The sequence below is a fragment of the Musca autumnalis genome, unplaced genomic scaffold (assembly GCF_047663935.1).
Source record: "Musca autumnalis isolate F117 unplaced genomic scaffold, ASM4766393v1 scaffold_4, whole genome shotgun sequence".
NCBI lineage: Eukaryota > Metazoa > Arthropoda > Insecta > Diptera > Muscidae > Musca > Musca autumnalis.
Genome location: NW_027411977.1, coordinates 110,978,810 through 111,003,782, shown reverse-complemented (window position 1 = coordinate 111,003,782; position 24,973 = coordinate 110,978,810). Strand labels below are relative to the sequence as shown.

The following is a 24,973-nucleotide window of genomic DNA, read 5'->3' as shown; positions in this document are numbered from 1 at the left end:
CGTGTATATGTCGAAATAAATCTTCATACTACAAACGGCGTTTTTAACTATATTGATCTAATAGGGTTAACCTTCCCAGTGAAAAGACTTATACGCCAAATAAACCCTGTATACGCTATGAAAATGCAATTTGAAATCCAGTGGATTTCGTAGACTTAAAAATTTAAATGAAAAATGATTCGAACATTTAAGGCCCTATCTGTTTGTGGCCTTCAATAAGGCACACTTACGTTTTCTTAACTATACGTTATACGTTGACAGTTGAATGTAATGTTTGGCGTCAACGTTTTTTTTTAGTTAAGCCCCTTGAATTGAAGTAACATGAATTTTAATTTGACAGACAATTGGAATTTTGTTTTGGGTTGAGTTGGGTCGATATTGATTGAAGGATTGAGGGTTCCAAAATCACTTTTTCCGTTTAAAATATTGAATAAAATTAAACACAGTTTAAAATAAAACTAAATCAAAATGTCGATTAATTTAAGAACAGTGTATGCATTTGCCCGGGAAATGTACCAGAAGAAATCTACCGATCGTATACAGTATGGAACAGCTGGATTCCGTGGAAAGTGAGTAATATATAATTTGTCCACCACACAAACATGCACACACGAAATACATATGAAAAATCATCAAAACCGGCTAACAGTCAAAATCTATTTTTAGATATATTTAAAAAACAATCATCTTAAAGAAATTCGGGAATTAATCTTCATGTTCCATAACATTGTGATGATGGAAATCTGTGTTACACATGAATCGATTCCCTGCTGATTGAACAAAGAAATCGATCGTAATCGTAGCTGGCTGGCATGTGCATTGTTGATTCAAGAGCTAAATGCCAAGTGGTCTGGTTTTTGTTACAAAAACAACAACATCCAACAAATTGGGCACAACTGGAATGTGTTTATAACAACACTTTTACTTTTCAAGTTGTTTTGCCACCTCAAAACTATGCACTGCTTGCAAGCAAGTGGTATGGTATCAAGGTAAAGAGGAAAAGAAAACTAGTTAAAGTACTGCTATAGGAATTCATTGAGCTTAATTATCTATCCACCATGTTACAACATAAAAAATAATAAAGTTGTTGTTAGGGGGGCAAAATTTAGTTCATGGAAATCGATATGAAATTATAACAAAAACAAATATGTTCTCCTTCTTGCAGTTTTTTATTTGTTCATGTGTTGTCAGTTGGAATATGTACTGACAAGATTCTCAACCTCTTTAACCATTTCATTTGTACATTTGTTGTAGTATTTAATTGTCCAGCATGAATTCAATAGAAGAATTATTAATATGACCACTACAAATCTGTTGTGTATATGTTGAGTTTCGAACCCAATAAATTTTGCATGCACATGCGTTCGTCTTTCGCTTGAAGGCAAAAGTTAGTCGATTATAATGCGTTCCTTGCAACCGTGCGCCACCATGCACTTTGGTTCGTTGAACCAAATTTGACTTGTATTTTTCTATGAGAAGGTAAAAATGACATTGGTTTTTTAATGAGACTTCATTATAATTGTATATCTCTCTTAATAATATTACAATGTCCAGAGGTCAATCAATTCCATAACGCAAACGTCAAATAAATCCTCATAAAGAAGGTTAACCCGACAAAAAGCTGTAAAAGCTCATCTTGCCCTATCTAACCACTTATTGCAAATTTTTTGGTTGGTGTAGAATCTCACTCTTATTTATTATATCAGACCAGCAGTACTTACTGATAGCGATCGAAAAAGATAGGGACACATATCATTAAGACAATCATGTGCCATCAATTGTTTAAAATGATAACAATAAAAATAAACAAATGTATAACACTCTTTTTTTTTAATAACAGCGCTGATAAACTGGATAGCACAATGTTCCGTATGGGTGTTTTGGCCACATTGAGATCCCGTGTACTTGGTGGCGCCGTTATTGGTGTTATGATTACCGCTTCTCACAATCCTGAACCCGATAATGGCGTCAAACTTATTGATCCCAAGGGAGAAATGTTAGACCCCAGCTGGGAAGTTATTGCCACCGATTTGGCAAATGTAACGGACCAAGAACTAGAAGAACAAGTGGCAAAAATAATCAAAGAACAGAACATTGATATTAGTTCTTCCTCAAATGTTTATGTGGGCATGGATAATCGTTATCATAGTCCACGTTTACTAAAGGCAGTGGCCGATGGGGTTATTGCTCTGAAGGGCAACGTTAAGGAATTTGGTATTGTCACAACACCAATGATGCACTATTATGTTGTGGCCGCCAATACAAAGGGTGCTTATGGACAACCAACTGAAGAGGGCTATTACAACAAACTTATTACAGCTTTCAATGCCCTGCGAGGTGATAAATTAGAAAATGGCAACTACAAAAACTTGCTGCTGTTCGACGGTGCCAATGGCGTTGGAGCACGCAAGATGTTGCAGTTTATTAAACGTATGAACAATACCCTACAAGTTGAGGTCTTCAATAAGGGCGATGGAAAAATTAATCATGAATGTGGAGCCGATCATGTTAAGGTGCAACAGAAAGTTCCCATCTGTATGCCCAAAGCAGAACCAAACACTCGATGTATCAGTGTGGACGGAGACGCTGATCGTGTCGTATATTTCTTCACCGATGAGAATTGTGTCTTCCATTTACTTGATGGTGATCGTATTGCTACTTTAATTGCCGATTATCTCATGGATATGGTAAAACAATGTGGTCTAGAACTTAATTTGGGTCTGGTGCAGACAGCTTATGCAAATGGTGCCTCAACAGATTACATAGTTAATAAATTAAAAGTACCCGTAGCCTGTGTTCCAACTGGTGTCAAGCATTTACATCACAAAGCTTTGGAATTCGATATTGGTGTATATTTTGAAGCCAATGGCCATGGAACTGTCATATTCAGTGAAAATGCCAAGAATCTGATCAAGAAAGCTGCTGAAGAAGGGAATGATAAGGCGAAACAATTCCTACTAATTATCGATGTTATTAATGAGACTGTGGGTGATGCTATTTCGGACATGTTACTGGTTGAAACCATACTTAACCATAAGGGTTGGGATGTCAAAGATTGGCTGGGCTGTTACGAAGATTTACCTAATTTGCAGTTGAAAATTAAAGTACAAGATCGCAATGTCATAACAACAAGTGATGCTGAAAGAGTTTGTGTAACTCCAGTGGGTTTGCAAGAAGCCATAAATGATACTGTTGCCAACTATAAACGTGGACGTTCATTTGTGCGACCATCGGGAACTGAAGATGTTGTTCGTGTATATGCTGAAGCAGCAACAAAAGAGGTAAGTTGTACCAAACTATATTTAAATGTCCACTATTGACATTAATTATTATTCTTTGACATTAGGATTGTGAAAATTTGGCCTATGATGTCGGTATTTTGGTGCACAAGATGGCTGGTGGTGTTGGTCCAGAGTTGGTACATCCAAATAGTTCCGTGAAAGCTCATTTCTAAAAAAACCGCTCATGAATTCAGCGTCACATACTAAAATTGTTGCCTGCCTAAAAAACTGATATTTTGTAAAGCAGCATTTTATCATCAACTGACCAACCAACATATTGTTAATCTCATTATAATTTAGATATGTGATTTTTTATCATCAACTGACCAACCAACATATTGTTAATCTCATTATAATTTAGATATGTGATTTTTTATATTTATATATAATATGTGTTATTTGTAAATTGCCGAATGTGGTCATTTTTATAGTATTTTAGGAGGAAAGATTTGTTTTTAGTCAGTTGATCAACACTATATCAATTGTTGAGATTATTTATCATCTAAATATGGTTCACAAATTGCTGAATTTTTTATTATGTTTTCGTCAACATGTTTGTATGTGTATCGTAGAAAAATAAAAACAATTTTATTCCATGCATTTATTTATATGCGAGAATTGTTATTAAAGTTGGGACATCATTTTTTCGAAACTTTCAAGGAACAAAAATTAGTAAGTATAGATTTTCCAAGCAATATGGATATATAGCTAAAATGAAATTAGCTAATTGGTTGACTTTCACAAATGCAACATTACGTTGTCATAATGTGAGACAAAGCAGTATCAAGGCAAAGAAAACATGTATGGCCACACTAACTTGTCGAAATACGGCAAGTCTTTTTATTGCATTTATGAGCTCTCATAAAATTGACGTCTTCTGTAGACAAAAGGAGACGTCTGGATGTCATCTATATATAAAAGAAGGGCTTAAAGACTTCTGTTGGCTTCCGAATAGTTAGATGTTTTGCAGTTTTCAAACTTCGTCAAAATATTTCATTTACACACTTATGCATTGTTTCTCGAAAATGCAACTAAATGCATCAGAATGAAAAATGATACATGTTTAATTTTTACCTGCGTTAAAAATTCACTATTGTGACCATGGTGTAAATTCGCCTTGATTGTGACGTTTTGAAGAACATAGCTTTGTTGTTTGCTTTGAAGAACATAGCATTTTTTAAGTATTACGGCTTTATGAAATACAATACTTAAGCCATTTTCGGATATTTGCAAGGCAATTGACGTTCTTAAAAATTCACTATTGTGACGTAAGCCAATACTTAAGCCATTTTCGGATATTTGCAAAGCAAGTGACGATTTGGGGGTCTTCTCTTGTCTATAGAAGACTGTTGTAGCAATTCGCCGATGCATCTACCTTTCTTATTGTACCATGCATGGTACAATAAAGTAGAGGTAGGCCAGGTATGAAAATCACTGAAAAATGCCACCGTGCAGCCATGGCTTAAAACGTCAAATGGCATGGTACAATAATAATGGTAGATGTATCTGCATATGGAACTTAGAGCTTCACTTTTTATATGTTAAAAGTGTCATATAGAGTAAAAACCACAGTCTATACAGTCGGACACTCAGCCCTGACTATTTAGTTTGCTGTCAAATACATTATTGTGACATAAAATACAAAGGAAATCGAATTACAATAATGAACAATCTATTATGTTTGTTGTTGTTGTTGTAACAGCATAAAATGCTGGGTTGGCAGCCGCTGGCCGAAACACTTTTGGTTTCGGGTCAATCCGGTACGTAAGAAACCGCTGCCGTGGGATAAAGTAAAGGTAGGCCACAGCTAACAGCTGATTACAATTTTTTCTTTTTATGGCCTAATCTGTCAAAAGCAGTTTTGACATTTTGTACTGTTTTTGACATTATGCAATTATAAAGGTAGATGCATCGCTGAATTGTTCCAACACTATATCTTAAAATTGAAAACAAGGACAAAAAGTGTGTATTCGCGTGGCAAAATAAAATTGTTGATTTTTTTAGCAAAACATACGAATTAATTTAAATTTGTTCCAAAAGTACGGGAATGTAAAAATTGCAACTTTTGTAAAAATTCTGCTGACATTTATCTGCAAATTGGATGCCAGAAATCACGATGTCAGATTAGCCAAACTTGTCAAGTAGAAAATAAGTGAATGACATTTTTCACTGTCATAAGTTTGGGAAGAATTTTTGCTATTTTTGGAACACTTTTCCAACAAGAATATTCTGGAGTCTAGCTAAAGAAATGTTTTTACCAAGGCCTACAGAAGGTCGGCCATTCAGTGTTCTGTTAACAACTTTTGACAACAAATATAATAGATTGTTCATTATTGTGATTCGATTTCCTTTGTATTTTATGTCACAATAATGTATTTGACAGCAAACTAAATAGTCAGGGCTGAGTGTCCGACTGTATAGACTGTGGTTTTTACTCTATATGACACTTTTAACATATAAAAAGTGAAGCTCTAAGTTCCATATGCAGATACATCTACCATTATTATTGTACCATGCCATTTGACGTTTTAAGCCATGGCTGCACGGTGGCATTTTTCAGTGATTTTCATACCTGGCCTACCTCTACTTTATTGTACCATGAGTACGTTTGTACATAACCGGATTTAACAAACCCACTGGGTTTTAAACGTCAATTCCATTGCATATACGTCAAACAAATCCTCATAAGGAAGGTTAACGCGAAAAAAAACTATAATATAAACAGCCTATAAGAACGCATAACATCAAGAAATTTTATCCATGGAATTACCCTAGTGTGGACCGGGTCTATGGAAATCGATCTATGCGTCATATTTTCATGAAATTTTTCAATGAAAACTTCCGAGAATGCGCTTTTATGTCAGTTGGAGTTTAACTACTTTAATACGGTCTGTCCCATGGTACAATAAGAAAGGTAGATGCATCGGCGAATTGCTACAACAAAGCAACTTTTTTAGTCATGTAAACTGTCAAAATTTTCGCCAAATGTTCTCTTGTTGTCTCTTTTTATCGCTTGTGTTTGCCTATAAAGTGTAGACACGCTATCTCTTACTTACCGAATCATATGGTTTTTTGTTTTGATTTTTCAAGGCGAATTCCTAGTTTTTTGACGTTTTAGATTCGATCAGCTGGGCTGAGGCATCTACCTTTCTTATTGTACCATGGTTTTTTGTTTTGATTTTTCATGGCGAATTCCTAGTTTTTTGACGTTTTAGATTCGATCAGCTGGGCTGAGTCATCTACCTTTCTAAATGTACCATGGTCTGTCCCATAATATAAAAGATTCTACAATTTATGTTTTTTTGAAACATTGAAAAAAAATTAAAAAAGTGAAATTAATTCTATTTTTTTGCACGCATACGCAAAGAATTAGGGAACACCCTTACATATATGGTTATTAATCATGTTCCTACTGTAAACATATGGAAAGGTGAATAATTCGTCTGATAAGAATTGACAAAAAGCCACTTGCAAATAATAAGTCTGTCTGGTTACTTTCCCAGCAAGAATTGTCCAGCAAGAACTTTCTCAGAGAGTAAGGGGTTTTTATTCTCTTCTGCTAGAAAATTGTAAAAAGTAAACAGACACCTTCCCAGCAAAAACCAGCAAGCAATCAGCTGACTTGCCAAAACAGAACAATTTGTCCGCCAACAAAGGAAGCAAACACGTTGTATTTTATTAAAAATAAAAAAGAAAATGAAACAAAAAAGTATTTTTCCACTTTACAAATTTGTTCTCCATAAAACAATACAATTAGACTATGTTATTTCCACAATAAAATTGTTTTTAATGTTCACAAACATAAATCAACAAAAAACTAAAAACGGCTGATTGATTGTTTTCAGGAAGAAGAAGAGCTTGCAAGTGCTTGCTAGAAGAAATTTGTCCAGCAAGAATTTGCAAGCTCTCAGTGAAATAACTGTTAAAATGTCTCTCTCGAATCGCTCTCTTTTGCTGGTTTTTTGTGTTAACAGACGACTTCCAGCAACAATTGGTACAAATTGTTACAAATTTTAGGGTAACCAGACACAGCTAATACGTGGGGTTAAATTTATCTCGAGCCGGCTCAATAGTAGTTAGTTAGGGGGAAAAGTATCCAACAACAAGTGTTAACAGAATGACGACATTAAAAAAGGATGAAATATGTAAACTGTCAAAATTTTTGACAAATGGTCTCTTGTTGTCTTTTTTTATCGCTTGTGTTTGCCTATAAAGTGTAGACATGCTATCTCTTACTTACCGAATCATATGGTTTTTTGTTTTGATTTTCATGGCGAATTCCTAGTTTTTTGACGTTTTAGATTCGATCAGCTGGGCTGAGTCATCTACCTTTCTAATTGTACCATGGTCTGTCCCATAATATAAAAGATTCTACAATTTATGTTTTTTTGAAACATTGAAAAAAAATTAAAAAAGTGGAATTAATTCTATTTATTTTTGTACGCATACGCAAAGAATTAGGGAACACCCTTACATATATAGTTATTTATCATGTTACTACTGTAAACATATGGGAAGGTGAATAATTCGTTTGATAAGAATTAACAAAAAGCCACTTGCAAATAATACGTGGGGTTAAATTTATCTCGAGCCGGCTCAATAGTAGTTAGTTAGGGGGAAAAGTATCCAACAACAAGTGTTAACAGAATGACGACATTAAAAAAGGATGAAATATTGCTGTTATTCGATGTAGACGGTACCTTGACCATGCCCCGTTCCGTTGTAACTAACGACTTCGAAGAGTTCCTATACAATAAGGTCAAGCCACGCGCTACCATTGGTATTGTGGGAGGTTCGGATTTGGAAAAAATGTTTGAACAATTGAATGGACGTAAAATTTTAGACCAATTTGATTTTGTATTCCCTGAAAATGGATTGGTGCAAATCGATAAAGGCCAAGAGATGGGAAAGCAAAATATAATCAAACACTTGGGTGAAGCTACTTTGCAGCGTTTTATAAACTACGTTTTACGTTATTTATCCGAATTAGAATTGCCCTTTAAACGAGGTACATTCTTGGAATTTCGCAATGGCATGATGAATGTTTGTCCCATTGGAAGGCAATGTTCTAGAGAAGAACGCAATATATTTGCAGAATATGATAAGGAGCATCAGGTGCGCAGCAAAATGATTGAGGTGTTGAAGAAGGAGTTTGCCGATGTGGATTTGACATACAGTATTGGAGGACAAATTAGTTTTGATGTTTTTCCTAAAGGCTGGGACAAGACATATTCCTTGCGTTACATTGAGGCCAATTACAAGTTTAAGGAAATTCATTTCTTTGGCGATAAAACTGACCCTGGTGGTAATGATTATGAGATCTTCATTGATCCTCGTACCATATCCCACAAAGTGGAGACACCTAATGATACTCAGTGCATCTTGAAGGAATTACTGGGAATAAACTAATATTACTGAATTATCATTCCAAATGAAACGAAGTGCATTTAAAGTTTTTTTGTTAATTGTTTATGGATGAAGGCAATACCTAAACTATTGCGTGTTGCGTTATTCAAAACAAAAGAGCCGTTTAATTTTTAATCAGCCTTGTATTTACAATCAATTATGCATTATGAAAGTAAAAAAAGAAACAAATTTCTGTAAATAAAAAAATTTATTAAGCTCTTTAAAACATCTATTCTGTATCCATTTCTGAATCCTCGTCTTCATCATCATCGTCGTCGTCATCTTCATCATCACTTTCGCCCGAATCACTGCTATCACTATCTATCCAATCATGGGCATTCATGTCATTCGGTATAATAGCTTTCCATTCCTCCAATTTATGCAAATCCAAGGCATAAAAATCATTGAATGTATACTGTTTGCTATCCTCTTCGTATAGACCTCCGTATATATACAGAGTACCTTTGCAGACACACATACCAGGGTTCATACGAGGTGATGGTACATTTTTGGGCCTACGATTGGGGAATAAACTGGGAACTTTTGGCAGCACATTGCTGGGTTGCGATGTTGTGGGACCTGCCACAGTTATTGTAAAGATTCCATCTGATGTGACGGTGGTTTGTGGTTTGGCTGCCACTTCATCTTGCATTTCAATGTCCGTTGCACCCGCCTTTGTTTCCTTCTTCTCAGGTTTGGTTTTCTTGACGATTTCAATTAGACGCCATGACATGGCCGTTAAATCCAGCGCCAGTAATTCATCTCCAAATTGTCCCTTGACATCTTCTTCGTCTTCATCTACATCCATTACACCTCCAAAACAATAGGCCTTACCATTGGGGGTAGTACAACAACCCACACTGCTGCGTGGTAGAGGTTTGTAACCGCCACATTTATTAGTTACCCACTTGAATTTAGTCGAGTCGGGAGCGTTTTCTGGGGAGAGAAGATAAGTTTATGGTATTAAGTGGCGATTTTTAACAAAATTCTGACTTACTATCTGGTGTCAATATATACATGTCCGTGTGAGTAATTCCCCGATCGACATCCTTTTTCATTTGCGATTTGGAGTAACCTCCCCAAATTACAATTTTGCCCTCAGGCGTTGCAGCCATACAACACGCTGATCGAGGTGGCGGAATCACTGCGCCACCAATTTCAACTTGTAGCCAGGTGTATGATTCTAAAGAGAATATGTGGACATCGTTGAAATAGCGGTACGACTGATTATTGTCATGAAAGCCTCCAAATATAAAAAGCTTTTTCTTTGCAACAACCATACGATGACCACTACGAGCACTTGGTCCATTAGGGGCATTTACTTTCTCCCATTTCCGTGTTTTCAGGCTCATCATCCACAAGTCTTTGTAATGATAGAATTGCATTTGTGATGGACTTGCATGTTCACCACCAAATAGCTGGAAGCATATACCGAAGAAGAGTGAAGTGTGAATTTTGTTAAGTATTTGAAAAATCTTACCCATAGTTGACCCCCATCTGTGGCAACACTGACCATTTGATGACCGCTTCTGGGAGCTGGACCTCCAGGTGACTTTACCAGTTTCCATTCGTTTTTGTTGATGTTGTAGAAGAACAAGTCATTGTAAACACACACTCTTTGTCCGTTAAAGAATTCACCTCCAAAGAGTATAAGTTCTTCCTTTTCCGGGTGGGCTATTAGAGAAAAGCTTGATCTGGGACTGGGTGGTGTAGCGCAAACTTCTTCAGTTACCGTTTTCAATCTGGCTTCTTCAGCTTCCAGCTTGGCTACCAGTTCGGCTATATCTGCCTAAAATAAAACGTTTTAATAGAAAGCCAAAAACAACATACAATTTACAATACAAATAAATTACCTCCCCCAATTTTTCGAGCATCTTCTTTTGTTTGGCTGCCAATTTCTTATCGGTTTTCATGGCAGTTTTTTCAGCTCCTTTACCCTTCTTCTTGTTTTTATCCTTTTTGCCCATGTTGAAAAACAAAAATCTAGCTTCTTACAGGTTTTAACCGAATCAAAAACAATACTAAACTAATCTAACACGTGTTTTTGTTGCTCCGAACTTATTTAAAAACGTCCCAATGTGAAGAAACAAGGGGAAAAAACAAAACAACCAAGATAAATATGGGCGCAAAGCAGAATGGCCAACACCTTTTGTTTACGAATGAGACATGAGATATTAGGTATGAAATAAGTAGTTCGCTCTGCTGGATATGTGTTAAATTATGAAGCATCTCATTGTTAAATTTATTCAATAGATGGCACTCATCTCTGTTATGATTAGAGAATCAACATAATTAAACGGCGTTTGCTTAGAGCTTTTTGGCGGGTTAACCTTCATTATTAGGATTTATATGACGTTTATGACGAAATCGAGCGGATTTCGTAAATGTAAACATAGTGTAAGTTAAAAACTATACTTTGAAATTTTGTCTTTTAGGGCGAAGATCATTTTTTAATGATTTTTTATTAATTTTCTCGTTTAGAGCTAAGCTTGATGATCGGAAATTATTTGCAAGTGAAAAAGGAAAGCCAAGGACTCGAACCCACATATACATTTACGCGGATATTTGGCAAAAAAGTTCTAGATCCACTTTTTGCCCGGTAAATGAATACTAGAAATACCGGAATGTGTCAGAGTTCGCCAGACATAACCATCGTGACACCTGGTCAGATCATCTCCCTATAATTAGAGATGGACAGTGGATAAATTCCCAATGTGTAAATACCCGGTAAATTGGGTAAATACGGGGTAAATACCCATTTGTGGGTATTTATTTGGGTATTTACTATATTGAATCGGCAATACAACATCTTACACCCTTTTTCTGGGTTTAGGTTGTGAAATCGTTTCAAAATGGATAGTTTTACAATACTTTAAACAAGTGGGTAAATACAATACTTTAAACAAGTGGGTAAATTAACTGACGAACCAATTGACGAAATTTGACTCAAATCTTACTTATATTAAGAGAACATCTGATATTGAAAATGGGGTCTCTGGGTGCACGTTTTGATGTAGCCCCCATATAACCGTACCTCCCGATTTCAGAAACCAATATTGGACTACAAGAAAACGTGGACCTACATCGACAATTTTGTGCAAGGATATTTTATACATATGGGGAACTCACTGTACCAAATTACAGCAAATTTGGTTGTAAAATGTGGCTAATAGATAAAAAATACCTTAAATCGGGAGGTACGGCTATATGGGTGCTATATCAAAACATGGACCCAGGGACTCCATTTTCAATACCTTTAATACAATTGGTATAAGAAAGATTTGAGCCAAATTTTGTTAGTCTACGTCAAGTTGTTCGGCAGATAACGAGTTTTTACGCAATATTTTGGTAAATACTCGAAATTGGGGTACCTTTATATGGGGGCTATAAGAAAACGTGGACCTACGTTGACAAATGTTTGCAAGGATATTTTATATCGAGGACTCACTGTGCCAAATTACAGCCAATTTGGTTGAAAAATGTGGCTAATAGGTGAAAAATACCTTAAATCGGGACTCCAATTTCAATACCTTTAATACTATTGATATAAGAAAGTTTACCCAAGTATTTACCCACTTGTTTAAAGTATTGTAAAACTGTCCATTTTGAAACAATTTCACAACCTATACCCAAGAATTGGGTGTAAGATGTTATATTGGCGATTCAATATTTTAAATACCCAAACACCCAAAATGGGTATTTACCCGGTATTTAACCACCACCGGGTAAATACCCGTTAAATACCATCTCTAAGCCAGTCCTACCTGGAATTTAGGAATAAGAAGTCAAGCCCATTTGGGTGAAATAGGGAGTTCTCCAAGGTGGGGCTATATCTGCGGAACAGTTTAACCTCTAGCTCTCCTGTATTCCGCAACCTCCAGCATATCATTTGTGAATGGCTGAATTCAAATATTCACCACAAAATTTACGGCCACCACTTGGACGGCAGAGTTGAGACCAGTTTTGAATGTAATGGTCGATGGTAGAAAATTCCGACCTCAAATTCGACAGCATGTTTATGTCGTACGCGCATGCCACAGGTATCTGCGACAAGCTGAGATGTAGGAACAAGGTCCTCAAGTCCCTAGCCAGCAGCACTTGGGGTGTAGATAAAGAAACCTTGTTGGCCACATATAACGCGATAGGTCGGTCGTCCGCGAATATAAGTGAAAGAAAAATATTTAAACTTGTCCGAATGACGTACTTAGAACTGCAACAGGATGCCTACTCATGTCTTCAGTGGACTGTCTACATGAGGAGGCAAAGATTCTTCCAGTACAGCAACACAATGCCATGCTATCGTTGCAGTACTTGCTCGGGTGCTATCGTGAGAGCCATCCTAATCGCCTTATGGTCTAGAAAGAGAGGTCCATCAACAAGCCTATCAAGCAGATTTAATTGGCATTCACACGGATGCGGTCGCAAATGCCATAAACAACTATTATGTGAATATGGTCCTCGGAGAACATCCCCCATATATCGCAGCTGAGGAGCGTCAGCTGCCACGACAAACCAGAGTAGTTTTGGCTCAAAAACGCTCGGGATGGTGCAGCCGTCTGAATTTCTATAGGACAACGATCAATTACGCCGTGCGAAACATATGCCCAGCATGTTAGCACGATACACTGCACCTTTTCAACTGCCCTGCCAAATCTACTCATCTAACTCCAGTAGATCTATGGTTACATACCATCGAAACAGCCACATTCCTATAACTGGAGATAGACCCAGAGCCATGTTAAGGAATTTACAAACATATAATAAAAACAGTCACAATAATAAAAACGCTTGTACCTGCAGATAACACCCATGCAGGTACCGCACAGCATACCACAGACCGGCCTATTACTTTATAATAATTGTTCCACAAACATCCCAGATGGGACAAGGGAGACTTCTCTCATATCAATTCTTCATATTAGCTCAATGATATGGGATCCGTACGAGTCCGAACGGCGTGTCCTAAGACACCGCTTGTAGAGAAGTTTTACATGGCTGAAATACTCAGGAAATGTGGCCAACATTCTTCTTCTGTTATCCTGCACTCCTTGTGGAGCATGTCGCCTACATTACTGAGGGATATTTTGCCACCGTTGAAAATTGTTTGATGTTGCTTGGCCGGGTATCGAACCCACGACCTTCAGCATGCAAGGCGGGTGTGCATACCATTGCACCACGGTGGCACCCCTATTACTTTATAAGATGTCAACAAAGTGTCTTTGTCAGCACCCAGCCAGCGACTTGAGAACCTTGTTCCTACTTCTGATTTTATCGCAAATTGATGTGGCTTGCGCGGGCGACTTAAGCATGCTGTCGAACGTTTCACCAATTATATTGGTGTAGTTAGTGGTCGGAATCAAGACGCCATCGACCAATATGTTCAAGTGGTAAACAGCGTGGCAGTCGATTTAGCGGCGGATATTTTCATATTCCTCAGATGGAAGAACCGCACTAAGTCAGCAATGTAGAGATGAAAGGACTTGACGCCAAGATCGTACAATCAGTAACCCGCGTGCAGTATGATCTATTTGACGTCTGAAGAATATGGAATTTCAGAAAGATAGAGGCTAAACAATTCCGGAGATATCTAGGGCCTTCGACTTCTTATTTCCGAATTCCCCAAACGACTGAGGATTATCCAATGTTTTAAATACGGCTGGTATGGTTGGCGATATCGAAGCCCTTCGATAGGTCAAGAGCCACCATAACTGTTCGGTCTCACGGTCTGCCATGGTTAAGTCCTCGACTGATATGTGTGGATATGGCGGGCAATGCTGAGCATTTTTCGGAATCCATGCTGATGTTGCGCAACTCGGAAACTGCTCCTCATCTCTTCGTCAATAGCGAAGATTCTAGAGGCACTACTACTCTACAATCATCGCTACTGGGACGGGAGTTAAATCGGCCTGTACACACAGAAAAATATATGTTAGAAATATGTTTGGATCCAAACAAATATTTGTTTGGGACTGATTGCAAACAAATATATGTTTGGATCCAAACATAATTTGTTTGTGTCCAAACAAATATATGTTTGCAACATTTTGTAAAATATCTCAATTTTATATGTTTGGGTACCAACATATTTTTTATGTTAGAACATTTTTTTATGGGTGAAGAGGATTTTTGTCAAAGAGAGTAATAACAGGGCTCTCGCAGCTGCGGAATGCTGGTTAAAATAAATAGCTGTGTACATGGTGTAATAGGAGACGCAGAAGTTTTGTGATGTGCATGCGTAAAACACGTGTGTTTCGTGCTTTGTTGTTAACCAACGTAGCAAGCGAAGAGGGAAAGAAAAAAATGGTATTAATTATGTTGGTCTTTTTTCTCCAGTGTTCTAGAGACAATCGTTGAGTAAAGACGGTAAAGTGAGTGAATAAATCAGTGCTTTGTCGTTTCTTAAAGAAATTGTGCTTTTTAGTAAATAAAATGTCCAATTCATTTTATAATTGAATCAAAAAGGTGAATGGAAATATTTTATTGGACAAGGAAGAAATCGCATTTAATATTGGTAATTACATCAATACATTCTTCATATACATACATACATATGTATATTTGAAATATGGATGTACCTATTTATTAGATTATATAATCATTTGATTCCAGATGCCGATTTCCCGCTGATGATTTGAACTTTGAAGTGAAGCGTTCAACGATGTTCCTATATAACTTTTTCTTTGTAAAAGTGCTACGTTTTATAAGTTATTTCATTCAGTTTTTTTAATTAAAGTCTGTTTTGTCTTTCTTTGGAATTTTTTATGTACCTATGTGTCTGTTGTGCTTTTGCTTTTTTTTTCTATGCCTTTCAATAAAACACCACCATTTATAAATGTGTGTATATGTTAGAGATAGCCAGTAAGCGCTTGCTGAGAGCAAGTGAGCATACATTTCAATGTGTTTCACATTGACATTTACGCTCCCTTGCTCTCAGAAAGCGCCCACTGGTGCATGTGTTTGTTTTTTTGTGGGTTTTGTGTTTGTATTTGTTTGCACCCAAACATATAATTTGTTTGCACCCAAACATATATTTGTTTGCAGGACCCAAACATATGTTATGTTTGGGACTGCTTTCAAACAAATACATATATGTTTGCTGCAAAATATGTTTGGGACAGCTGCTTAAGCAATATTCCGAAAATCAAGAGGTAAGCTCATATGGAGGATATAGAAAGATGCAGACCTATACTCATAATTCTCTTCTGGAATATTTTATAACCCTATGGAAGACTAAATAACAAATTTCAGTCATTCCGGTGGGATATTTACTTCACAACCTTCAGATTAACGAAAAATGAGAGGTACCGTTCTATGGGGCTGTATCGAAACGTGGCCCTATATCGACGAATTTCAGTCGGAAAGTTTTTTACCTCCATAAATACCAAATTTCAGTCATTTCAGTGGGTTGTTGTGGGCACAACCTTAAAAATACAGAAAATCGTGAGGTAACGTTCTATGGGGGCTATATGAAGGCGTCGACCTGTACGGAATTTTCAGGTGAAAAGTTTAATACAACCAACGAAGACTAGATACCAAATTTCAGCCATTTCGGTGGAATATTGAGACCAGAAACTTCAAAATACCGAAAATCGGGAGGTAACGTTCTATGGGGGCCGAGGTCCTATACTGACAAATTTAGAGGAGATAGAAGACTAAATAAAAAATTTTAGCCATTTCGATGGATTATTGTGGCCATAACCTTTAAACTACCGGAAATCGGTAGGTACCGTTTTATGGGGGCTATATTAAGGCGTGGACCTGTACTGACAAATTTCCGGGGGAAAGTTATGTAGCCCTCATGAAGACTAAGCCCCAAATTTTAGACATTTCGGAGCAATATTTAAGCCATAAGCTTAAAATAATCGAAAATCGGAAGGGACCGTCCTATGGGGGTTACCTGAAGGCTTGGACCTATACCGACAAATTTTATATGTAATGTTTAATACTCCAAATGAAGACTAAGTACAAACTTTCAGCCATTTCGGTAAAATATTGGGGCCACAACCTTCAAAATACTCGAAATCGGGAGGTACCGTTCTATGGGGGCTATAATTAGGCGTGGACCTATACCGACAAATTTCATATGGAATGTTTAATACCCTAAAGAAAGGCTAAATGCCAACTTTCAGCCATTTCGGTAAAATATTGGGGCCACAACCTTCAAAATACTTATAATTAGGCGTGGACCTATACCGACAAATTTCATATGGAATGTTTAATACCCTAAAGAAAGGCTAAATGCCAACTTTCAGCCATTTCGGTAAAATATTGGGGCCACAACCTTCAAAATACTCGAAATCGGGAGGTACCGTTCTATGGGGGCTATATGAAGGCGTGGACCTATACCAGGGATGGCCACCAACAACAACTTTCCTAGGCCGCGAGCATACGAAACACACGTACATTAACAATTAGCAATTTTTTTCTTATTTTCCTATTTAACCCACTAAGAAGCGCACACGACATAATAACTTAAACCTTAGGACTTGAACCACAGTTAACCATTAAAACAAAATTATATTATTTTAACGTACATATTTATTGTCATTTATGTATGTATGTTGAGATTAGTAAATGTAATTAGTTAGGGATACATACATATATTCTTTATTAAAATATAATTATTTATTGTAAAATGTATATTGTTTGTTAGATAAAAATTTGTTCGTCACTGATTAAGGACTAATAAAAGTATGAGATATTTTGTATTCATTCTCTGCTACAAATAAACACAAGACATATAAAAACTTGTATCCTTTTGCATTAATATTTTGTCGATTTGAGATTGCCACTGCTTAGGGAACTGCGACCATTTATGGACCAATTCGAATCGAAACCGCATGCCGAATCTGAATCCGAATCCACATTAAGATTGTGCACCACAGCACCCAATCCAAGGGGTGAGCGCAATTGGTTGGGTGTAGTTGGCATACTGCTGTAACCGGTGTTAAAATTTGAACTTGAAGTCGACGATATGGAATCCCGGGGGGAATCTGTGGTATTAGATGCTATAGAGGAGCGTTTAACGTTCTTTTGACGTTTCTTAACACTATCGAGGCCCAGACCTTTTGGCGGAGGCATTAAGGATTCATCATCGTCATCCTCATCGTCATCATCTGCTGGTGGATTGTTTATATTCGAACTTTTACCATTGATATTATCGGCAGAACCCCAAGATTTATGCAGCAAATCGAATTGTTTACTATTAATTGGTGCACTTGCTCTCGAGCCCGGTGCCAGATGATGCATTGATGATGGTGTGCTCTTCTTTGGCATCATTGTTGATGATTTTTTCATCATCATCGGATGCAGATGATGCTGATTCCGCATCGTACCAGCGTGATGAAGATGATGTGGATAGTGATGGTGACGATGGGGCCGCTGGTGAGGGAGACTTGCTGTTGAGGCTGCGTGTGGATGATGGTGATGATGAGGCGGCGGTGGCATTGAGCTCCCATTGCCATTGCCCACACCCAAGAAGTTGCTGAACGCTTCGGTCGTTTTCTTCACTCGGACATTCAAAGAGCCAATCCGTAGGAATCCCGAATCTTTTTCGGCTAAAAGAGAAAATTGGAAAACAGAAACAATAAATGATTAAAAGTATTGAATAATTGAATAAATTATATAGAAGATAGCTTTTTATATTTTTTAATCAGGTTTTTTTTGCGAATCACCTTATATGTACGATTTTATCTAATCTTGATCAAAATGTGATACATGGAAACGAGATTGTAAAAAAGTCATCACCCTAATATTCTCAAGTGTTTTGTAAATGTCAAATACGCTCGGAAGGCCAAACAACAATCCCACCGCAGCGGGTTTTTTCGTACCGGATTGACCCGAAACCACAGTGTTTCGGCCAGCGGCTGCCAATCCAGCTTCAAACCTATACTTCTGAATAGGTTTATTGCTGCTACAGCAAAAAACAAAAAAAAAAAAAAAAAAAAAAAAAACAGACGATTTGATCTATGCTCCGGAGCGACTCGAGTCCAAATCCACCAAGGATCGTCAACTCATCCACAGGTGTATCAAACGCCCGTTTAATGTAGCCAGCGACCCTTCCCGCCATTAGTGTTGGGCAATCTCGTTCATTGAGCTGATCGATCTTTTTCATTCCGTTCACCAAAAAGATCCGGGTCATTTACTTCGTTCGTTGGCTCTTTTTCGTTCAACAATACATTTGACTGTATTATTTTCTTTTGAAGTCGTTCGTTCTCTGCTGCATACGACTCCGTCGTTCTTTTCACCGAATCGTTCTTTTGAAAATGTTCGTTCACGAATGACACAACTGTTGTGTTACTTGCTTGTTTGTGTGCTAATGGGGGTGGTTTTGTTTCTGAACGTAGTGGTGGTGGTTTTGATATGAAAAGAACCAGATGAACGAATGATGCAAAAGAAAGAAATGACCGAGATGTGCTACTGAATGAGGTGAGTTACTGAGCGAGAGTAGATCTCTGAATCATTGTTTGTTTTGTGTGGAAATTTGTGCTGCTTGGGCTAACGCAGCGTTTGTTTAGATTTTGACTGCAAAACCAATGCTGCTAATTTTGTAAGCAGCAATGACTCGTCCATCGGGGATCTAAATGAACGATATAAAAGAATGAGCTGGATACGGATCCGTTCGTTCTTTTCACGGAATCGTTCCTTTGAGCCGGTTCGTTCATGAACGACACAACTCTACCCGCCATCCCATTAACTATCGCTGGCACTGAACACAATCTTGGCCCCAACTGAAATGAAGAAATTCCTGGGGGAAATTTTAAAACTCCCAATGAAAACTAAATACAAAATTTAAGCAAATTCAGTGCGATAATAAGGCTAAAACATCAGAATACCGAAAATCGGAAGCTACTGTTCTATGGAATCTATATCAAAACGTGGACCTATAGCAACAAGTTTTTGGGCGGAAAGTTCTCCACGCTCCCAACGAAAACTACGAAATTTCAGCCTTTTTGGTGTGATAATTAGGCCTGAACCTTGAAGATACCGACAATAGGAAGTAACCGTTCTATGGAGGCTGTATAAAAAGTTGATTTACAGCAACAAATTTCTGGGGGAATGTCTAAAGCTCCCAACGAAGACTAAATACGAAATTTCAGCCATTTCGGTGTGATAACGAAGTTAAAACGTTGAAATATATGAAAACGTGGACCGATATAGCCCTTTTTCAGTATCAAACATCTTAGGAGTAATATAAACTTCTGTACCAAATTAAAAAGTATATCTTAAATATTTATTTTATGCTGATCAAGGATAATAGGGTCCTCCTACTAATATTTTGATGTGTTATAAACGGAATGACAATGATCGTATTTTGGTGGAGGGTATAAAAAAAGAAATTAAAAGAATACAGAAATAGAAGAAGAAGGGAATCAAAAACAATTAAATAACGAGTAAAAAAGTACCAGTAGGCTTTGCCGACAGAGATGTAGTCTCAGCATATAAAATAAGGTATTAAGGGGACATTCAGTATCTTGTGGGCCTCTTTGGTTGTATAAACTTGCAGACAAAAATATGGATTTAGATTAAAGCTCGAAAGTGTTGCTGAGAAGGTAACTAAAGGAGTGGATCGACATAGTCCATTTCAGAAGTGGGTCTTATTTTGGGAGTCATTCCTTTCGATATATATGGCGCCTACCAGTCATTTCAGTTAGTCACGTAAATTTAAGCTTTTGGAACGTTATATCAGGACTAGTTTGTAAGGAGTACTTTCGGTAAAAGTTTCCAAAGGATCCTGGAAGAAACTTTAAAGTGCACATAAATCCTAAGGAGGAGTGGACCGATATGGCTAATTTTCGAACTTAAACTATGTCTGGACAAAATATTATGAGATCCAAATTTTGCACCAAATCTGTTGCTCCGCTTATGGGATATCGCGCGTACCATGTTAATGAATATTTCTGAACTTTAGTGGGGGAGGTACCTGAATGAGTGGACCGATAAGTACCATGCTCGAACATTATGTAAAATTTGCAGAAATATTACGATACGCAAAGTTTGGAACAACCCAGTAACCAGTTCAAACGTTGTCGTAGCGCAAGTTTTCAGGTCATTATGACAGGATGTATGGACTTGCCCCTGAAAAAAAAACTTGTACCGTCATAATGGGGCAGGGAATACAAGTTGTTAGAAAGCGAATTGAATCGAGAGCAGATCTTAAACTTAATTTTTCGGAATTTTTGTTTGGGGGTACCCCAAGGTGTAGACCACTATAGTCCAAACACGAACCTGATCTATGTTTCGTAAAAATATTGCGATGTTCAAGGTAGGGACCAAATCGGTTACTGCCTTCCACAGTCATCATGCGCATCATTTTAAGCGAAAAATTTTGATCCTTTGTGGGAGAGGTATCCGTAGGTGTGAACCGATGTGACCCATCTTCGAACTTAAAGTAAGTTTGGACAAACTATTACGAAGATCAAATTTTTGACTGAATCGTTTATTCCTTTCCAGCCAGCCTGACAAACGGACCGACATTGCTAAATCGACTCTAAGTTGTCTGAAACGGATTTCGTCTAAACATACGAGGCCTACTAGAAATGTTTCTGACTTAATAGTGATAACCCGAATATTTACATCTTCAGCATGACTTGAACACTTTTGCAAGCGCTCAAAACAAATTGTCGATTGAGACACCCCAAAAACATGGCATTTGAACATTTCAACAGCATCTTCTGGAAAATCGTAAATCGGGGAAATTAAATCAAGTCATTCGGTGCCAAGTCAGGGCTTTACGGTCTGGTCAAAAAGGTACTGGTTTGAATGGTGCACAATGATATCTCTTATCTTGTTATTTTTCGAATTTCTCCGAATACTTCAGTCAAACAAATTGTGGTGTACCACACAGAATTGGCCGCTCTACCTTGCTCAAGCAGAATATTTGCATCCAGACCAGTTTAGCAGAAGAAACAGGCGACCATTTGCTTCCAAGTGCTTCTCCAACGAAAATCTTTAGTTGGACTTGGATCCTCACGGTTGATTGCTGTTTTGTTTCGGTTTCATATGCATAGATCCATAATTCGTCATATGTAACTATCAATATTCCCTCGAAATGGCTGAAATTTGGTATTTACTCTTCGTTGGGGTACGAAACTCCCCCAGAAATTTGTTGGTACAGGTTTACGCCTTAATACAGCCCCCATAGAACGGTACCACCCGATTTTCGGTATTTTGTAGGTTTTAGCTTCATTATCACACCGAAATGGCTGAAATTTGGTACTTAGCATTCGTTGGGGATATAAAATGCCATCCCCCCCAATTTTGTTGGTATGTATCCACGCCTACATATAGCCCCCAAAGAACAGTAGCTCCCGATTTCCGCTATTTTGAAGGTTGTGGCCCCAATATTCCTCCGAAGTTGCTGAAATTGGGTATTTAGTCCTCACTTGAGGTATAAAACTTTCCATATGAAATTTTGTCGGTATAGGTCCATAGCCCCCATAGAACGCTACGTCCCGATTTTCGGTATTTTGAAGGTTGTGGCCCAACCAACGAAATGGTTGAGATTTGGTATTTAGTTTACGTTGGGTCCATGTTTCGATACAGCCCCCATATAACAGAACCTCCCGATTTTCGCAATTGTGAAAGCTGTGACGTCAATATACCACCGAAATGACTGAAATTTGTTTTATTATTTCATGATGTTATAACATTTTCCAGAAAAGAATTATCAGTTTAGGTCCCGTCTTCCCATAGAAGTGTACCTCTTGTTTTACGGTATTTTTTTTAACCACATTATCTTACTGAAATATCGGAAATTTGGTATTTAGTATTCTTTTAGTCTAAAAACTTTACGCCAGAAATTTGTAGGTATAGATCGACGTTTTGATGTAGTCCCCATAGAACGGTACCTTCCGAATTTCGAATTTCGTCTTCCTATATCTCCCACAGAAGCGTACCTCTTGTTTTAAGGCATTTGTTAGGTTTTAATCACATTATCTTTCTGAAATATTGAAAATTTGGTATTTAGTCTTCTTTGACTTTAAAAACTTTACACCAGGAATTTGTCGGTATGGATCGACGTTTTGATGTAGCCCCCGTAGAACGGTACCTCCCGAATTTCGTTATTTTGAAGGTAAACGGCAATGTTTTACCGAAATCGCTGAAATTTGTCTTTTTCATAAACGAAAGGAAACTAATTGTCTTACGACTGAGGATATAAAAAGTGTTTAAATGTTTGTTTAATGATTCGTTATTTGTTCAAAAGTCCGTAAACGGTTCTATAGTGGCGAATATTACAAAAATATCTTGCATATAAGGTGATTCGATTAAACATTATTTTAGTAATTAATAGTCACAAGTTATAGTTTTTGCTTATATATTTCTAAGTTCTTATATCTAAATCAGCCCTCGGCAACGAATACATACACATTTTGTAATTGGGTGCAAATGGCAATCAGTTGGTTTTTAATTTTTTTTATAAACTGAATTGTCAGAATTTATTAGGATATAACCAAAATATTCCAGAATTTAATAGACTTCTAATCTGTTCTACATAGTACTGCATAATAAATATATAAAGTGTAGAATGTATCAGATTATGTATAGAGTAAATTCGAAGCCAACTAAGATTAAATTTAAAATCTTTGCATATATTTTCCGTAAATTTTTTTGAACGAACCGTGTATACAATTATTGACATTGACAATTCAGTTTTCATAAAAAACGTTGTTATTGTAAAATTTTTAGTTGTTGTAATTCATGCAAACACCTTAAGGTAGAAACAGAACCAATCGTCGCTTGCTTTGCTTGCTTCCGAAATGTCAAATTATAAAGGAATGCCAGAGCCTCCTAAAGAAGATTTGCAAAGAGGCTCTGGCATTCCTTTATAATTTGACATTTGGGGAAGCAAGCGACGATAGATTCTGTTCTGGCCCTTACTTCTTACACCATGGTTTAAAAATATAAACATTTTTTTAATTTTCCCGATATACCATTTTTTTGTAGTCTGGTTACACACTACTACAAAAGGGGCTCCCATTGCCGAGGCCTGATCTAAATAAATTCTTGTGTTTTCTTGCTAAGTTACTTACCTGAGGGTTTTCTCTTTGCCTTGATTTCTGTAAAATATTGGAAACAAAAGTTAAAGTTAACATGTTAAAGAAAAAAAAAACAAACATATATTTTGAAGTTAAAAAACATTCGCTGAAAAAAATGAATAAAATTATCAAAAGAAAATGAGGCCATATATATTAATAGAAAATGTGCATGCGGTGCAAAAAAAAAGACAATGAGTGGTTAAAATTATGACAAAAATGTATAACAAAAAATCAAGGTTCAAAGCCAAAAGAACTTACCCTGTAATTTTAGAAAAAATTAACATCAACGAAAAATACACTACAAAACACGCATGTGTATAGTTATAGCATTCAACAAGCCGAAAAGGTCAAGCATTAACAAAAACACAGTTTCGGTGTTGAAACAAATGGGTAATTGAAAAAATATTATAATTCTTAACAAAAATACATATTTTTATTGTTATAATGAAAATCAAATTTTAACTAATAAAAAAAAAAAATGTTTGGGTATTTCCTTACTAATAATAGTTTCATCTAATTTATTGCCTTTTTATGAATCAATGGTATAATGTAAAAATTAGTAAATACTCGTAGCATACACAGAAAAAATTGTAGCCATTTGATAAAAAAAATTCAAATATTCATTCAAAAATTTGTCGATTTTCCGGCGATAAAAAAATTGTCATATTGACAAAATTCGATAAAATTATTTGATCACAAAGTAAAAATACAGGTTGATAAAATAAAATTTTAATATTGATTGAAATATTTGTCGATTTTTTATTTTTAAACTGATAAAATATTTCACATATTGACAAAAATATTTATCAAAATATTTCACAGTTTGCCTGATAAAAACAAAATATTTTCTTGATTAAAAAAAATGTTGAATGCATTTTTTTCAATCGATAAAAAATATTCATATTTACAATTATTTTGTTGCTTTTTTGTTAAATACAAACCCAAAAGCCACAAAAAAGATACATACACACACTTATAAATGGTGGTGGTTATTTATTTAATTGAAATGCCAAGTACAAAAGCAACAACAGACGCATAGGTACATAAAAAATAACAGATGAAAGAAAGAAAAACGGTATAGAATAATTAATAACAGAAGTAAATAACTATTTAATGCCACACTTTAGTTTTAATAAAAGAAAACGAATAAATCGCTTTTAAATATAAAATACAGGGAACATCGTTGAACGCTTCTTTCTCGTTGTGAAATAAAACACATTCTTCTGCCACATTGAAAATCATCAGCAG

At 36.5% G+C, this 24,973-nt stretch overlaps 4 protein-coding genes across 5 annotated transcripts in view; 2 read left to right on the top strand and 2 right to left on the bottom strand.

Annotated features, from left to right (window-relative positions):
- Positions 1 to 295: 295 nt before the first annotated feature.
- On the top strand, positions 296 to 3,889 carry nst (phosphoglucomutase 3-like protein nst). Its single transcript, XM_073980644.1, has 3 exons — positions 296 to 569; positions 1,841 to 3,281; positions 3,347 to 3,889. The coding sequence occupies exons 1-3, from the start codon at positions 469 to 471 to the stop codon at positions 3,452 to 3,454; spliced, it is 1,650 nt and encodes a 549-aa protein (XP_073836745.1). The 5' UTR covers positions 296 to 468; the 3' UTR covers positions 3,455 to 3,889.
- A 3,920-nt stretch (positions 3,890 to 7,809) lies between these two features.
- Pmm2 (phosphomannomutase) lies at positions 7,810 to 8,913 on the top strand. Its single transcript, XM_073982118.1, has one exon. The coding sequence runs from the start codon at positions 7,929 to 7,931 to the stop codon at positions 8,688 to 8,690; it is 762 nt and encodes a 253-aa protein (XP_073838219.1). The 5' UTR covers positions 7,810 to 7,928; the 3' UTR covers positions 8,691 to 8,913.
- On the bottom strand, positions 8,877 to 10,788 carry LOC141401728 (kelch domain-containing protein 4). Its single transcript, XM_073982117.1, has 4 exons — positions 10,541 to 10,788; positions 10,168 to 10,476; positions 9,685 to 10,105; positions 8,877 to 9,623 (listed from the first exon to the last, which is right to left on the bottom strand). The coding sequence occupies exons 1-4, from the start codon at positions 10,652 to 10,654 to the stop codon at positions 8,917 to 8,919; spliced, it is 1,551 nt and encodes a 516-aa protein (XP_073838218.1). The 5' UTR covers positions 10,655 to 10,788; the 3' UTR covers positions 8,877 to 8,916.
- Positions 10,789 to 17,207: 6,419 nt separating this feature from the next.
- LOC141404107 (uncharacterized) overlaps positions 17,208 to 24,973 on the bottom strand; it is a 29,096-nt gene continuing 21,330 nt past the window's right edge. For both annotated transcript variants that reach the window (XM_073987403.1, XM_073987404.1), the window contains exons 3-4: positions 23,720 to 23,746; positions 17,208 to 18,244 (exon numbers count right to left, since the gene is read on the bottom strand). In XM_073987403.1, coding sequence (XP_073843504.1) covers positions 17,451 to 18,244; positions 23,720 to 23,746 — 821 coding nt within the window. In that variant the 3' untranslated portion in view covers positions 17,208 to 17,450. The remainder of the gene's footprint in view (positions 18,245 to 23,719; positions 23,747 to 24,973) is intronic.

Bases quoted from the DNA above. Each gene is read 5' to 3' on its own strand.
- nst (XM_073980644.1), top strand. From the start codon at position 469: ATGTCGATTAATTTAAGAACAGTGTATGCATTTGCCCGGGAAATGTAC. The intron at 570-1,840 runs GTGAGTAATATA...TTTTAATAACAG, and splicing joins ACAGCTGGATTCCGTGGAAA to CGCTGATAAACTGGATAGCA. The intron at 3,282-3,346 runs GTAAGTTGTACC...CTTTGACATTAG, and splicing joins CTGAAGCAGCAACAAAAGAG to GATTGTGAAAATTTGGCCTA.
- Pmm2 (XM_073982118.1), top strand. From the start codon at position 7,929: ATGACGACATTAAAAAAGGATGAAATATTGCTGTTATTCGATGTAGAC.
- LOC141401728 (XM_073982117.1), bottom strand. From the start codon at position 10,654: ATGGGCAAAAAGGATAAAAACAAGAAGAAGGGTAAAGGAGCTGAAAAA. The intron at 10,477-10,540 runs GTAATTTATTTG...GTTTTATTTTAG, and splicing joins TGCTCGAAAAATTGGGGGAG to GCAGATATAGCCGAACTGGT. The intron at 10,106-10,167 runs GTAAGATTTTTC...ATATGCTTCCAG, and splicing joins CAGATGGGGGTCAACTATGG to CTATTTGGTGGTGAACATGC.